The 17,637-nt window shown below is 43.7% G+C and overlaps 1 protein-coding gene across 1 annotated transcript in view; it reads left to right on the top strand.

Annotated features, from left to right (window-relative positions):
- Positions 1 to 17,637, top strand: part of LOC144179654 (nephrin-like) — an 81,514-nt gene that overhangs the window by 50,537 nt on the left and 13,340 nt on the right. Inside the window, exons 12-14 of the mRNA XM_077708092.1 lie at positions 67 to 125; positions 5,470 to 5,710; positions 7,289 to 7,576. Coding sequence (XP_077564218.1) covers positions 67 to 125; positions 5,470 to 5,710; positions 7,289 to 7,576 — 588 coding nt within the window. The remainder of the gene's footprint in view (positions 1 to 66; positions 126 to 5,469; positions 5,711 to 7,288; positions 7,577 to 17,637) is intronic.

The following is a 17,637-nucleotide window of genomic DNA, read 5'->3' as shown; positions in this document are numbered from 1 at the left end:
CTTGTGCTTTTAGCGATGAACATAATTAATAGTTCTAAACGTGCTTTCCGTTTGGTGCTGTTGCAGTCCCCCCAAAAGTCGTCTCCATCACAGTAGTTCCTCAGGCACCCAAGGAAGGTGACACGGTGAGTGATACATGCCGGTGTTCTCCGAAATTTATTACTAGGTTTTTAGGATAAAAGACAAAACGGTTGACGTATGTACAAATGGTGTACAGTTAAAGAATTTGTACAAGGAAACTTTTATCCTAAGATGCCAATAACTGAAGCTTGGGACGACTAAAGTTGAAAGCACCCGTAAGTGTGTCATCATATCACTGTACAAAGTGAGCATATAGTGACACGTACAGTCCTCCAGCGATTGAGCGGCCAGAATATTCCCGTCCCTTTTTATTTCCTTGTTACGGAAACTGTTAAATATTTTTGAAGGGATGGAGCTTATACCAAACAGGGTCTTCCCGCGGCTCCGTAAAGCTGCTCAATCAGCTTTTTTCGGAACCAGTCAAGTTTTTTCCCTTAAAAATAATCTCAGTCGAACTGAATAGAATGTTGTAGCGCTGGGCACTTTTCTGTGGGATTTTATCCGAAAGTGATTTAATCTTTTCACTGGAGAAACAAATAGGTGCTTAAGTACTTTGCAACGGGATTTTATCAAAAAATAATTTAATGTTTTCACTGCAGAGTGAAATACGTGATTCGTGGGCGAATATAACTAGGGGCGATTCAGTGTTATCTCCAGAACAATGAGGAATAATGCATCGGCGAAATGGCGAAATAACGTTCAGTTACTTGGCTTCGTCGTTCAGCGCTGCGTAGTGGAAACGATTCTTTTTCAATGTACGATTAACCTTGTGCGCCCAATTATAAACTCAAAGAAAAATACAGGCGCACTGTTTTTTATGTCACTACCCCTGAGGTCGCAATGCTTGCGTTTGGAACATAAAAAAGTTAAAGTATATTTGATTGGCAAGAGGGACGGTGGCGCCGCTCACCGCTATTTCCTAACACACCCCTCTCTTTTGATGAATTGAACCGGGATTTGTTCAATGGAATTTAATTTTCCCGCTCTTCGCAGTGCTTGCGCGCCTGCTCCTGGCACAGCTCGCACCCTTTTCTTTATGTTTTGTTTCTTGTTCTTCCTGGTACACCACGAGCGAGAGTTCTGTTCTTTTTGTGCTTGCTTTTATCTCGCATGCGCTAGGGCCTCTCTTCACCATTTCGAACGCGTCATTTTTTTCTTCGGCGGCCACTCTTCTTTTTCGCTTACTGTCGTAAAAATCAACCCAACGAGCCTTCCTAACTACATGAGCACGGGACCGCCGTTAAGTTCATATATTTTGCCTAAATGTACCGGAATTTTTTTTTTTTGCGCTAAATAATGGGGACATCTAAACCACTGCCATCGGTTCCAGGAGTTTCGGCCGGTTCTGCCTTAATAAACCTCTTGTTCGAGTATACTTAACTTTTGGCAGGAAGGCTGAATCGAGGTGCTAGCGGGTATCTTTTGGAAGCCTCTGTTTGGGTGCGTAACGCCGCGTAACACCGTGACCGCGGACGAGCTACGACGAAAAGCCGGGCCCTTAAAGTGCTGCGCACTTAAAGTTCAGTTCGTGGCTCTGGCAGTGCTGTATCACGAACCCGTGGGAATGAGTGGTGTAGCACTTAACAGTGTACAACCGTGGCCCCGAAGCGGCATGGTGGGTTTCTGGTTACTGCTTCATCATATTGAATATTGGGCTGCTGTGTAGAATGAGCAAAATTTATGTCGCTGAGAAAAACCTTAGCAAGTGTTTTGAGCTTACCTCACTTTCTTGCATTTAACAGTTTCCTGAAATTTATAGCAAAACTCGTGCTTTGTATTCAGCTCGTACCGTGAAAGCGCAGCCGGCGTTGCATGTGCTGGATGGTGGTTTTTGAGCCTCAGTGAGTAAAGAATGCGTAAAGCCGATAGTACCACCTACCCGCTGCGATGGATCAGTATCTAAGGCGCCGTGCTGCTGAGCCCAAAGACACGGATTCGATTTCCTGCCAAGGTGGCTGCGTTTCAGATGGAGGCGAAAAAAAAATGCCCGCGTGTTAATATTTCAGCACACGTGAAAGATTCCCAGGTAGTGAAATTTAATCCGTAGCTCTGCGCTACGGAGCGTCTCATCGCCCAGGTGAGACACTCGGCATTGGAGGTTCGGCATGTGAAACCTCCAAAATTTGAATCTTTAATAGTACCACCCACCATGAATGCGCTGAAATCTCGGTCCTAGACATCTTTACCAGTTGCGTAACGATACCTTCGATTTCCCCGTCACAAGCATATAAGCTATTTACGTAGGCTTAACAGCATAGTAAAATAAGCCTCGTTGGTAAAGCTGGTAGCAATTTTGACTTGTTGTTGTTTTTGTTTTCCAGGCGTAATTATTGCTAGTATTTATTGAGCAATAGTAGATATTTTCGCACCAGCAAACACGTCGCCATGTTGATATCATTGGCGGCGAATACACGTAGGAGTGCCGAATTATGCTCGTATTATCGGGTGGACTTAATACGACGAAGTCTGGATCAATTGGGCCTAATACGCCAGTTTAACCAACGTTAACCTTTATTTACTTTTGGTGAGGGTCTGCAGGCCTAATTTATTTGCAAAGCTAGAAAGTGACAGGGCTCCTCCAGGCTGGTCCCAACGCTTTGGAAGCATCAGAAACACAGTGAGGGTTCACAAATAATTAATTAAGTGACTGATAACTCCGCCGCTTGTTATCAAGGTTGTCAGGGGGCTATTTCAATATGGGTTGTAAACATATGTGTAGTGCACTTGTGAGTCTAGCCGTGCTTCTAGGGACATAATCGAGCAAGCTAACACTTGTATGTGACATGCTGAATATTAAAATGCTCAGGCTCTTTATATTCCTGGAAGGATGGAGGCCTCTTTCCCATAGACGCATTTGCTCCTATCCTGTGCTGTCTGAATATTTCTTTGCACCATATTTTCTTATTTCATCTATCGATTAGATTACTTGCCTTCTCTCTCTTATACACGTAATTATCCGTATCGACTTCGATGCACCGGCTGTCAATTCTCACAGTCGCATGTCGAGCAAACTCCACTTATTTTTAAAAAAATTGATCAAGGATTTCCTGCACCTGAGTTTGCTCCCTATTCAAAGCCGCTGAATAAATGCATGGTTTATAAATGAATTATCCGTATTAAATCTGTGCTTTACCGCTAAGTGATTTTTTTTCATCAATGCTTGAATTTCATATTTACGTGCGTGCACTACGAATTTATGCAGAACTAATGTTACGTAAGTCGTCTTCACCACTCAGTGATTTTCTTGTTCTTACATCAGTATAATGAATTCACTTCACTGTCGGGGCGAACTTCCCATGCCAGTGTTGCTCTAATCACATTTCTACGGCACCGATCAATGCGTCCATACTAGTTGGACCCACGAGCTTCATTCGCAGCATTAGTATTCTGAGCGGCGCAGCTGCTGTTTGCGAGGGAACAGTTCACTTTGTTTCTTTTTTACTTCATTTTTCACATTTATTTCTGTTTCCTTAGGATCGTTAGGTGTTAGGGTCGTGGAAGACGACACTCGTTCAATTTGCCTATACTTTAGACTAATCATTTCATGAATATACACCAAGGCTTGTTCTCCTGCCTACTCCTTGCTATTTAGCATTTACATGAAGTGAGAATTTTTGTCAGCAGAGTTATTTGATCCCGGTACCTTATATGGCTCCAAAACTTCCTAGGTTTGCTTTATCTATATTATTTTGTGTTTCTGTAATTCGCTGGTCATTTCTTGCGTTCGCCATTTTCTGAACATCCTTTTATCCGTGTAGAGGTACAATTTTTGTTTATTTTGGAGCGTTTTTATTTGTTCTCTACGCCCTTTTTGGTTTTAGAATAGTCTCTCTATTTTACTTGTTCTAACAACTTCTTGGTCTCCGTGTCTTCTCAGTAAAGAAAGATGTTGGTATATGAAGCAAGAGCTTAATTCCAAATTTCATTTTTCAACAAAATGGTGATTAGGTGATCCTGTGAAGCATCTGATTATGACGCATGCACCACGTTTTGCATTTACTGCACCTGTGACCGACAGAATCTGCGTCGTTGAGTTTTTTTCATTTACATTAAGGGATGCTGTAGTGACGTTATGACCGGTTTCCTCCTTATATCCCTATTCGTGTTCATTCGCTGCCTTCAAATCTACAACAACCATGTTATTTTTTTATGGCCCTCCTCGTGCTCAAAAATTTCATTTGTTATTTGTATGGCTGCTCATGCGATCTTGGATATCTTTACGTTTTATGTACGCTATACAGGATAAATAGGCGTGCAGTCAGTAGTACTAACTTCGTCGGAATTTCTGATGATGCCATTTCTGCGCCCGGGCGTCAGGCATTGTGCGGTGATAATTGGTCCTCGTGACAACACGACGCTGAAGCACGGCACAATTATAAGGCACTCTCACGTGGTTAACCAGCCAAATGGCAAACGTGATTATGTTAGAAAGCATCTTGCGGCTTCCTTTCGCCGTTTTAGTGTCTCTTGGGATCCTCTATTTTCGTACCGCCAGCTTGACAACTGCACTTTACTCACGTTATAATTGATGAAGTCGTAGAAGTGGGTGTACCGTTGCAATAGGAACAGTAGGGCAACAAACTGATCTCGTGGAAACACGCCACAAATGCACCCACTTAAGCAGAAAAAATGATGGGACACATTCGTGTGGTTCACCAGCCAAGCTGGTAATGCGATTCTGCCAGACGGCGTTTGGGAAGCTTTTTCTACTCATTTTAGCGGTTGTTCACACGCATGGCCTTATATTTCCGTACCCCTGCTTATTCCCTGGCTTTACCGACGCCAAGGCGGAGGCTGTCGCCGAATTTGTTGTACCATTGTAATCTAAACGGTAACCACTTTATGTCACACTATCCATGATGACGACATTTCCTGTAGCCATTGAGAGCATATTTTTTCATCAACCCTACTCGCACAAACAGGGTGCTCTTCGAGGCATTGACTTGGCAGCATCTTTTCGCGCCCTTTTCTATAGAGAACTTCATGGGGCAACGTGACGGCCAAGACATGTCGGTTATGAACCTGGTACAGCCATCTGTTTTAAGTGTGATACTGAATGCACAGTACGGTTCATGTTCAAGGCAAGCTGCGCGAAAGAATTTTGCGGCACACTCCAACACTTTTCCGCAAATAGTCGTAAAAGATTTGTGACGTCACAGTTGTTCATCTCGAACATCATCGGGATGATGTTCATCACCCCGATGACGATGACGTAGTCACAGGTAATGTTCTTCTCGTTCTGATTTCTATAAGCAGACTGACCGGCTTTCAACTCAAGCTGCCTGAAATATTTTATCGTCTAGATAGGTACAACACTAATGCCATTCATTAATAAAAACAGGATGCTCTAAAGATCAGGACAATTAAGAAGAGCAACTTTACCTGCAGGTGGTGCTGACGTGTGAATCGGACAGCTCGAATCCCGAGAGCAACATCCGGTGGGAGCGTGACGGACGCGCCCTATTGGGCCAGCACCAGAGCCGGGTGGCTTCACAGCATGGCGGCAAAGCGACCCGCAGCCGCCTCCGCCTGAACGTCACGGCTGCCGACGACGGCGCCACTTTCACCTGCCTCGCATCCAACCAGGTCCAGCCGGCCGCCAGCCGCAGCCTGGCGCTCCGTGTGCGACGTAAGGGACCGACCCCGCAGCAATAAAAAAACAATCATCCCATCCAACACACATCTCCTTGGTTTTGAGCATGGGGGCTCCTGGAGCAGGTTGCCTGCCGGTTTATGCACCATCAGTTGTTACGTACCATGTGGTCACTGATGCCTCTCTTTTAAGCGCTAGATGTGAGAAAGCCAACGACAAAGGCAACTGCTCAATTGGTGGACGAAAGTATTATTACAAAGTAGTGGAAAATTTTATTGGCATAACTATAAAAGGGCCACTGCAATGTCGTTCGCCCTTCATGCAGTTAATTGCGTGCATTCACCCGCTCAGTCTGTTGCTGCTGCTTAGTGGTTCAGATGTGCCAAATCTATACTTATTTTAATGAACTAGGCGTAGCCGGGTTGATCGTTGAAATCTGTCAACCACCCGTTCAGGCGACCCCACTAATAACGCATTTTCGAGCAGGGCCACTCACAATCATCATGGTACTAAAAATTCAGGCTGACAACACGTAACATCACCATTGCATCCTGCTGTTGGGCCCTGCAATAAGTGCAATAACGGTTCATTTATGCTGTTGCAAATGGGGTATTCGGAAGAGCTTGCGCAGAGCGATTAGCGCCTGTTGCTCCAGCGCATGGTTGCCACAAACAAATATTATGGACCGGCGGAACGTCTCCAACACACCACATAAAAAATTCTGCATGCTTGGCTTCACGGGTGCGTGAGTTAGCAAGCATTTTTCGACCGGCCAGAATCAGCACACGCGTTACTTTTTCTTGACAGTGCACCCCCAAACTAAAACCAACCTAGGGAAAAAAGTTGTGAATAGTGCAGAGCTTAGGCACAAAGCGGCTTCACTGGAGAGCTTCTGAAGCATGTGGTGCTTCCCCGGCATGTTAAAAACTGGCTAACGTGTAGACGAACTCTGCGAAATGGTTGTTTGATGTTTTACACCCTACAGCAAACAGAAGTCCACTAGGAGGGAGCAGGGTCCCACGCGCAAACAAAATCAACTGCAACGAGTTTTTCCACCGTTATAGTCTGGATGCCCACCAAGAGTGCTGGAGATGGCCCGAACAGTTGTCATCTGAGTACCGCTCGGAGCATCTTCCTTACAGTCAATCGTTTTGAGGATGCTAGACTAAACTATTATGCTGAAATATTATAACTAAAATATCATGCTGTCGTTATATTCAAACGCGCATTGAAGAAAAGAAATGCTGTATTACAGTAACGTGGAACTTGTCAATACATTTAGTCTGTTTAGTTCTCAGTAAATGCGGGAGCATTCGCTGTTTCCTCCCTCCCAATGAGAAAATAAAACTACTCCCAATTTTAGAATACAGCGCACCTCGACATTACACTTTATTAAAGCCATCACTGCGGAATGCTATGATCCATAGACTTCACCAGCAAGGGCTGGGTGCCGAAGCAGTTGGCATGTGTGGACATCAAAAGTAAAGCCATAAATTGCGTTTTAAACCTCCCGTTTAAAATTACAAATTCATTTTCATTGTCGTTGCACCGGCCACAGGCCAGGTGTGCAAATTAACAACATCCTCCTTGGCCTTTGTGTTTTGGTCTTCCCAGACAAGCCACTGTTCCTGCACCCGCCCATGGCAAAACACGACGTGAAGCAAGGCGACAGCGTCCTGCTGAACTTGTCCGCGAGGGCTTATCCTTCGAAGATAAGCTTCGCTTGGACCAAGGAGGGTGTCCCGCTCCCAGAGGACTCGTGGCGGGATTCGCGTAGGGTTTTCTACCGGGCGTCGGCGCTCTTCATTGGCCACGCACAGAAGGACGACACCGGCAACTACGAGTGCGAAGCCAAGAACACCATGGGAGTCGCCAAGGCCACGCTCGTGGTCAAAGTCCGCTGTGAGTACGCCTGTGCTTATCCTCTACCACCTCCAAATAAACACTAGTGTTGATGTTTTGGCTATGCAAATATACAGTCCAGCCAACTTTGGCGTTATTGACGGCAGCTTGAGCTGCAGGCCAAAAAGCATCTCATTTTATTACAGCGTTGCACGCTGAATTTTTCAACCCGAAATTGATCTTACAACAATCATTCGAATTACTATAGATGTCCTGTGGTATTCTTAATCCGAACTTCGGGGTGAATATCTAAAATATTCAGGCAACTTTGAATACCGGGGACCAGCAACTTTAGAGACGTGACGAGTAGAATGGGAAATGAATGGCATAAACACAACCACTGCCCCATTAGCCTGGAAGAAAATTATCATTTTTCCGTAAGTTTTCAAAACCTTCTTCACAGTACTCAGAAAATGGAATAACCAGGATTGTGTGCAAAATCTTCTGGCCGTTACTGCATCTAGGGCTGAGAAGTATTACAGAAGTATTACAGCTCGCAAATCGTCCTCTTTGAGTTCTGCCTGCGAACGTGCAATATATTTCAATTTGGCATGGAAAGAGACAGGACTTATTGGAGCAAGGGAGGGGGTGCCCAGCAAATTGAAAATTTCTGGCTAGCGAAGTTTATAGTTTGAAACTCGCGTGATCCAGAAACTAGGTTATATGATTCAAAATTAAGGAGTATGCACCAACAGGCACTTTCTCCGATGTGAAACAAAGGTTTCACATCTGCGCTCACGTGCACTCGCACGAGCAGTTCACAGGCGAGAGAAGGCCGGCTTCAAGTCACAAAATTACTTTAACATCTGACGGGCTTGATTTTGATGCGTGTACTACATCAGTTATAGACAGAGTGTGTGTACAAATGAGGCGTTTTTTTAGAAATGAGTCATATCCACCGAACGCAAATTCGAGAAACAAGCGGGAGTTTGTTACCGGACCTAAATTCAATTCCGTCAAAGCTATTATATGATATATTTTACATATCAGCTAGGCAAAGTTTATGGTCACAAGTAAGTAAAAAATTAGGCCGTGAATTTCAGCAATATTCGGATGATAAGACTGCATTTGGCTCTATTGAATTGAAACACTCAGGTTTATGCGCCATTCTTATGAAAAATGTGTTTAAATTGACTTTCAACCATGGTACTATTGAGATTTGGTGGAAAAAAAAACATTAAATATATGAAACAGCAATTCGAGACCTGTAGAACGATACATTGAGAGCAGGTGAGCCCTCTTGGCCCCATTATCAACTCTTATAAAATATAGGATAATTTTCGTGGGCACGCCTTAAGGCATTCACGAAGCGAGTAAGGTCTTTATGGTTTTGCTATGAATTTCCAAAACGCTTCACAAGAAGGCTGCTCATATCTTCTTCTGCACCTTGAAGAAGTGGTTTGTACTCTCAGGGAGAGGGGGGGGGGGGGTGTTGCCAGGCTTCGTAAGTGGTGGCTATTTAGTTGAGCACTAAAAAGGTAAATATTGGAGTAACAAAAGAAATATAAGCAGAGTTATTTCGTAGAGGCGAGTGCCACTAAATGAAATCATTGTTTCACATCTGTCAGTTTCATATCGTTCACTTCTTCTTCCGTTCACTTCATCGTTGAGATCTGGGGACAGGACTTTCACCGATCTCGTAATTGCCGTCTGAATTAGCCAGCTCCGAAAATAATAATAATAAAAAAAAAACTTCCGAAAACACCTACCAAACAGTCCGAACAGTCAAGCCGAAAGCAAACTCCCATTGGGTAAATGGATTTGGCTCATTTTGATCCGTGAAACAGCAAGATCTGGCTCGTATTTTATACGAACTGCGATCTGTGTACACGTTTTCAGGGCGTTACCTCAGCTATTTTCTTGCCACCCCTTATTTAGGGGAAAGTTGCCGAAGTTTTCTTGTCACTTCAGTTTTATCCGACTTAGTCTTGGTTTCTAGATCTGGCTCATTTAAAAAAAAACGCCTCTAATATTAGTAACGGTAAAGATGCCGCACGTGTAGAAACCGTTATCAGCGCCTCGCGAATTTCCCCCAAATACGACGGCTGACGTTCCAGCTGACGATGCGAAATGGAATGGGCGGAACCTGTTGTAAATGGTTTCCGTAAAAGAACTACTAATAAAAGCCGGTAAGTGTAAAAAAAAAAGTCCCCGCGAACTGAATTCTGCTAACGTGATTTGAAGGCGGAAGCTCGGGATTATCAAAGACCTCGATGCGGCGTCGTTTTTGCATCTATTTTTTTTTTTGCCTTTGGTGCTTCGTCTTTTGAGGTGAGTTACTCCGTCAGGCATACTGGCCGCAATAGACGCGGCAGCTTTACCACAGTCAGAGCTCTCCTCCGCTTGCATCTGTTCTACGACGTGCCGTCTAGTTCACGTTAAACCTGTCACAGGGTAATTCAGAGTAATTCTTCTTCTGTTTTGGCGTGGTGCCTGGTTAGCAACGTGGCTAGAACGCTTTGTTGCTGCTCCGGTGTCCTTGGTTCAAATCCGAAACTAACGCAAATGTGTTTTTATTGATTTGTTTACGCATTACGGATGCGGTCATTTTAGTACCAATCGTGTTGACGCACGACGACGGCCACCGTAGTCTGCTCTAACGGTCACTTTTCTCGTTAGATCCGGCACCTCAAAATGAGGCGGGTTTTTGCAGAGAGACTTGTTTTAGGCAGATCCTGGCTGCAGGCTGTAAGCATCTACGAACAGGGGGCCTCACAAAAACATGAGTTGCCGCCACTGCACTCTTAATTTGTATTTTATTCGTCTTTTTTCCCTCCGCGCCCATAAGCATTAAAAGAGGGTTATCAGGACTGACATCCGAATTGCGGTATCCTGTTACTGACAGCGATACTTACTCTGAGAGCTACTTAAAAAAAAAAGATTTATGTCGCTGGTGCTACCTAAAAGGCTACCACGTGGCCAAATTAGCACTATACATGACCTAGGAAACTACGCAGGAGATTCTACGCCGAGGATGAAATTACCGCGCGTCACCATCTGTAGATTCGCAACACTCCTTTTAAATACAAAACAAAGCTTGACGGGAAACGCGCGTGTTAAAAAAAAAAAAACCAGCTTTGGTCATTTATTTCAAAACAAGATCCCTGACTCTAATTAAAGGTGGGGTATTTCAGTTCGTGCTGGAAGTCCTTAAGGCCATGGTGTCCTTTTCGAACTACCGATAGCTGAATGGCGCACTTCACTCCCCGTTTGGTTTATCAGACAGAAGTGTACTTATCGCTAGTCCTAGCGCCTGGTTGGCTCTTGTGAATGTCGCACTGCTAAGAGGCGGGTGAACCACCAAAGAGCTCCTGATAAAGATATACCAGGACACAACCAGACATTGCAATGGCGAGCCATTTGGAGCATATGAGAAAATGTAAGCGTTTGCATTAGCTTTGTAATTAGCAGGAGGGTTGAAAGCTGGGCTGGTTGGAAAGACATTCTTGGATGAAACCAGCGTGAACTTACACAAAGACGAATCAAGTGGAACACAAGGACAGCCGCTGGTCTAGCAATTAAAGTTTAATATCAAGAAGGGTTATTATAGACACTTAACACAAACAACACAAAACCAGAAAAAACACTGCGCATGAACGAAGCAAGTTTACAAAAGTCCCGGTGATAAGGCAACTATATATACACCAGCTACAGTCAAGGCCCACGCAGATATGCAATCTCTTTGGGATGAAGATACACGCTTGCTTGGCTGACACACTTGTCTGCTCTTTCTGCTATGTGGAATGCCTCCATAATTTCACGGGGCGTTTGTTCACCGTGCCTAAATAAAATGTCATTGGCAGAAAAATTAGGTTTGCATTCGTTGCAGTTAGCACAATGAGAAAAAAATTCCCCCGCATTTCCCCGAGGGGGAGAATGTGAAAGTGCGAATGCACGGTTGTCGGCCCGCTTGCGGCGCTTGCGCTCGGCCCCCGCAGCCCACCGCCTCGCCGCCTTCTCTTCCATCTCTTCCATCGGGTTTGTAGTATCACGTGTACACCACGCAGTTATCAAGCCGCTATAACGCCGCTGAGTCGCCAACGCACGCCGCTGACGACGTAGTTTGAATGCGTTAAAGATATAAGGCGCGTCACTAACACTGATATCACCGTCGCGTCCGTGGCTTGGTCGGTAGAGCGTCGCGCTGCGGCCGCAAAGTCCTCGGATCGAAACCTGGCGCCGGATGCTGTTTCTTTTTTAAATATAGAGGAGCACTGCGGACGCCGCCGCCGCCGGCGGTGGATGGTTTGGGGTCGCTTATAAAGTGCATGATGGAGGACACAAAAGCCCCAAAAAGTTGCCGTCGTCCCTTACATTCATACCATCACGGCCGGTATAAAAAAGTGGGCCATCGCTAAGGAGTGCAAGTGGCTATCTCAGCTCGCCACAATTGCGTTCTGTATGTGGCAGGCTTTACAGAAGGATAAAGCGGGTAAGTGATAAGAAAAGAGTTGGTTGTGGTGTCAACCCCAAAAGAAAGCTATGTAGCCTCCGCAACGGGTGTTGTGTACAGCATTTCTTTACCCTGTGGTCGAACTTATGTTGAACAAACTGGCAGTTGTATCAACGTGCGTTTGAAAGAGCATGAATTGTAAATAAAGGGACCTCCATCATCCCATCTTTTTTTAAATTGTACGAAGTGCAGCGAATGCAAACCTAATTTTCTTGCCCCTGTCTTGTTATTTAGGCACGATGAACAAACGCCCCGCGAAATTATGGAGGCATTCCGCATAGCAGATAGAGGATTGTGTGTCAGCCAAGCAAGCGTGAGTCCTTATCCCAAAGAGATTGCATATCTGCGTGGGCCTTGACTGTAGCCGGTGTACATCTAGTTGCCTTATCACGGTGACTTTTGTAAACTTGTTTCGCTCATGCGCAGTTTTTTTCATTGTTTTGTATTGTTTGTGTTAAGTGTTTATATTCACCCTTCTTGATATTAAACTTTAATTGCTAGACCAGCGGCTGTCCTTGTGTTCCACTTCCTTCGTCATTGTTTAAGTTCGCGCTGGTTTCATCCAAGAAATTTGTAATTAGGTTGGCTTACGAGGTGAAATACCAAACCCCGTTGCATAATGAACGACAGAAAACGTGCTGAAAAAAATAACCCCTGAAGCTTAGGCGAACCATTAAGCTCAAAAGCACAATAGAAGACAACGATGCTTTCAGAAGCATATGGTCAGTAGGATATAAGTGAGCAGTTATAACTGTACCTGAAATAAAGAAGGGTAGTCCTAAATGCAGATAATGACAAAGAAACTTTATTGATAATCATCTGAAAATTACAAAGCACCCCGGGGTGGCAAAGTGAGCTGTTTTTCGTTTCCGGGACTACTGCCCCATATAATTTAGTCCAAATGCCATGTTATTTATTTCCTGTGGCAGCGAATGTATTCCAAGGAGGACTAACCCATTCAACGCTGCACAAGGTCCATGCGCAGCTATGGAACGTGTCGGAGCCAATTGAAATTCGGCGTTCCCCGAGTGTTGTTTTGTGAACGTTTCTACGGACGAGAGACGGCTGCGCATTATGTGGACGCAAGCCGGGTGCGTGCGTTCGCCAACCTAGCCAAGCAACGGTTTCGCGGTCAAAGCTGTGAACGCACAAGGGCGTGACGGCGCGCAGAACGAAGTCAGATATCGGCGGTGGACCCCAGAGCAAGGAAAAACAAAGCGGAGAGTGCCTCGGTTCCAGCAATGCGCCAAGCGCGTCAATCGTTCCCCGTCGGGTCATTTCAAATCCTCCAGCAAAAAAAAAAAAAAAAAAAAAAAAAGCGCAATCATATATTTTGGCCATGACCGCACAAACATCCTGAAACTTCATTTAATATTCTTCGTCAATCGATAAAGGCTATCGCATCTGACCCGATTGCGTTTTCCCAAAAAGGCGGTCATCTTTTTCTTTTGTTAGCGTCTAATGCGACCTCTAACTTTCTCCCATTCCAACTCAGCGCTTCTGCGATAAATGAAGGGCTTGTTTGACTTGTCACTCCATTCGATGATAAACTCCTAAATCTCTATTTTCTTATGTGGAATGCACCAGTTCAATTTCAAAGTCAGATTTTATTACCATTGTTTAAAGCTATTTATGCACCCGATTCATAGGCACAAGGGAGGAGCTATTATCTCATTTTTTTCTCGTCTTTCTTGTACCTAGGACCATTCTCCACATTCTCCCTGCCCCCTCCCCCCCCCCCCCCCCCCCACCCTCCGGGAGAATGATTAGGGCAGTCAAAAACATTGGCAAAGATGTAAGTGACTTATCAGAGTGGAGGCGCGCGCTCGCGCAGCTCCGGTCTAGCCCGGTCGCGATAAAGCGCGGCGTACGTTTGACTTGTGACGTCAGCACGGGAGCTTGGCTTTGCGGCACTTTACAGCCGCCTGTCTACAGAAGCCGGTGTTGGGGGGACTGAAGTACACAGCCCATAAGGCTGCGGGAAATTACTTTTTGGCAAATCTAACGCTGGGTATCGGTTTGACTAATGATCCCTACAATTTACACATTGCAATCAAACGTCTAACTGCAATAATTAAAGAAGGTAATTAACAAGTACTGATTATTGGTTACCGTAAATAGTATTTGGAACACGTTTTAGCGCGTCCGCCACGGCTCCTGATCGCTTCGAGCAAAAACAAGACTATTTTACCTGCGAATGCTTATTTTTAAAAATTTGCTTAAAGGCTTCCATAAAACATTCTGCATATGCGTAGCGGAAGCAATTGAAGATGTGGCAGTAAATGAAGTTTGATTTATACCTGAAATCTTCTATAGTGAGTTTTCGCCTTATGATCTTTCATACCTGTTTCCTGCCACACCTGTACTGTACAAAGCTTCCAATAACAATCAGTAATCAACTTTCTGTGAGCTTTCATACATTGCGGCTTACACAACAGAAGGGGAGAGGGAGCGTGCATTGTTCTTTTTGGGCTCAAATACAGAAATCACTTCCTTTATACGCAGCTTACCGGCCGTTCACGTGCCACCAGGGTATAATGGTTAAAAATACATTTAATGTGAACACGTCGATTCCGACTATGTAAATCATTCGTGCGCTATTTGACCGCTCATTTTTACAGATTGTAAAATCTTGGTTGTTATTTTGTATAAAAAATTCAAAGGGCCAATATCGGCAATACTGCCGTTTAATGCAGATTTCAATTTCGTTTTTTATGGTTTGAAATTACCTCTGTAGAAAGTTTTTCTCTGTGTTGTGGGATTCTAGGCTCGAGGGACAAAGATGCCTACACACACACACGCACAGATATATATATATATATATATATATATATATATATATATATATATATATATATATATATATATATCTTCGAGGAAGAAAAGTTTCCAATTGTCCACAAGAAATATCAAAAAGTGCAGTCGAACGCATGGCTCAAAAAACAAAAACAAGAAGGTTTTCTAATGTTTCGGTAGGAGGACCTGTCTTCATGGTCCTCCTGTCGAAACGTTAGTAAACCTTGTTTTTGGTTTTCTTTTTTTGACACGTGCGTCAGACTCTATATATATATATACATATATATATATATATATATATATATATATATATATATATATATATATATATATATATATATATATATATATATATATATATATATATATATAAGCTTCCCCTGCCACTAAATAAGCTTGTGTTAATCAATCCGTTCTTCCAGTAATTGATTGATTGATTGTAGTGTTTAACGCGCCGACGCAACGCAGGCGATGAGGCGCGCCGTAGTGGAGGGCTCCGGATTAATTTTGACCACCTGGGGATCTTTAACGTGCGCAGAAATCTCGTACACACGGGCGTTTTTGCTTTTCGCCTCCATCGTTCTTCCAGTAATGACTTATGGGGCGCTTCGGGTATCAGCAAACGACTTGAAACCAAACTTAGGTCGGCACAACGGGCCATGGAACGCCGAATGCTAGGGGTCACGTTGAGGGACAGGAAAACAGCCGCATGGTTTAGGGAACAGACCAAGGTGGAGGACATTCTAGTCCAAATTAAGCGAAGGAAATGGGGATGGGCTGGCCACGTAATGCGAATCAGGGGCAACAGGTGGATCATCCGTTTGACAGACTGGTTGCCAATAGAACGCAAACGCACTGGGGGTCGCCCGAGAATTGGTTGGCGAGCCACGAAAATTTTTGGGAAAAGCATGAACTCCGCTGGCACTCGATAGGCGTGGCTGGAAATCTTTGGGAAAGGCTTTCTGCCTGCAGTGGACACAAACAGGATCATGATGATTATGGTATATATATATATATATATATATATATATATATATATATATATATATATATATATATATATATATATAGGCAGTAGAAGAAACTTCTCGAGGAGCCAGAAGCAATATTTAAAAAAATGGTTGACTCACGATTACAAAAAAAAACATGGTTTACTGACGTTTCGACTGGAGGACCAGTCTTCATCTGAGTATTATATTAATACCCCCCCCCACACACACACACCTTATATATATATATATATATATATATATATATGGTAGAGAACACAAGAGAAGAAAAACTTCGAACAAGGTAAAAGCACGATTGTGGCCTACGTTTCAGCAAAGAGAACTTGCTTTCCTCAAGGCGAGGAAAGCAAGTTCTCTTTGAGGAAAGCAAGTTGCTTTCCCTGAGGAAAGCAAGTTCTCTTTGCTGAAACGTAGGCCACAATCGTGCTTTTACCTTGTTCGAAGTTTTTCTTCTCTTGTATATATATATATATATATATATATATATATATATATATATATATATATATATATATATATATATGTATGTGAGTGTGTGTGTGTGTATTTCTGAAAAAGACCTGACTCCGGCCGAACCGGTGAAATAAAGTCTCCGAAGAGCGTACTTTTACTTTATATATATATAAACAGAAGTGCACGACTGACTTACTGACTGACTCATCAACCCTCAGCCAGAACTGGTCGTTCTAGAGAATTGAAATTTCGCGTCTTTATTTGCGTCATTGAGTAGGTGCTGACTAAGGCGGGTTTTTCGGAAATATCACTCCTAACCGAGGAAAAGGCCAGATTTTTTTTCGCAAAATCGTGATTTTCTCGGTCACCCGTTCACATATCGAAGTGATTTTTGCTGCTATCTGTAGCTTTAAAGAATATCTCAAAAGTAGTTTTTAGATTTCGCCCTAACCTACACTATCGAGGTGATTCCGCATTCCGGAAAAAGATGGGTGTTCCTAAAGATTCTCCAATAAATCTTTCACTGATTCATTTATCCAATTCATTTTTGCTTACATATGTTACTCACACAAATGCCGAAAACCGAATTTAAGGGTTTCGCCCGGCAATGCTGGTAAAAGATCCAAATGTTTTTTACGGATGACACGGCCGACCAGCCGAAAAGGCCCAACAGGTCATGTCCACGCCTAGCCAAACTGCTTTTTGAAACGGCTTCAAATTTCATGCGGGCATTGTGATTACGGTGTTGGAGCTTCATACTGAGGAAAATTTTAAAGATTACACCACGGAGAGAGTCATAAGCGGTGAAATTGTTTTTCAGATATTTTATCGCACGCCATTTGAGATATTGAATTGGTTTTTGTTGAGATAGGTAACTTAATTAGGTATGTAAACACTGTTCTACAAGATTTTTCTATGACACCTACCTAGTAGAGGCAAGTAGGATTTCGGGAAAACAGTGTGTTTTTACACATTCCTCAAAAACCACGCAGCCCGTTGATATATCCAATTAGCTTTTTCTAGCAAATTCGGCTTGCAAATTCTGCCCAACAGTCGATTTTTTTCTAACACTCCGATAAAAGGGCAAGCGAAATTATTTAATTTACATCCCCGTGGACGTGGAATTCAGTTGAATTTTCCCTCGCACGCGTAGCGTTCACCATCTGTTGGCACTTTCTGCAACCACGCGCCTCCCGTAGGAACCTGTCATGTATCATAAATCTAAAAGAGAAGACGTGACCGGTAAAACGCGCCAAGGCATAGCACTCGGCATTTGTTGGGACTTCCTGCAACCCCGCGCCTCCCGTAGGGAGCCCATGTTACTTGTCATAAAGCTGTGATCGCTGAGA

This window comes from Haemaphysalis longicornis, unplaced genomic scaffold, assembly GCF_048455015.1.
Source record: "Haemaphysalis longicornis isolate Haplotype H1 unplaced genomic scaffold, Haemaphysalis longicornis Haplotype H1 scaffold_4, whole genome shotgun sequence".
Taxonomy (NCBI): domain Eukaryota; kingdom Metazoa; phylum Arthropoda; class Arachnida; order Ixodida; family Ixodidae; genus Haemaphysalis; species Haemaphysalis longicornis.
Note: the sequence above shows the minus strand (reverse complement) of the source record. Positions and strands in the feature narration are given on the sequence as shown.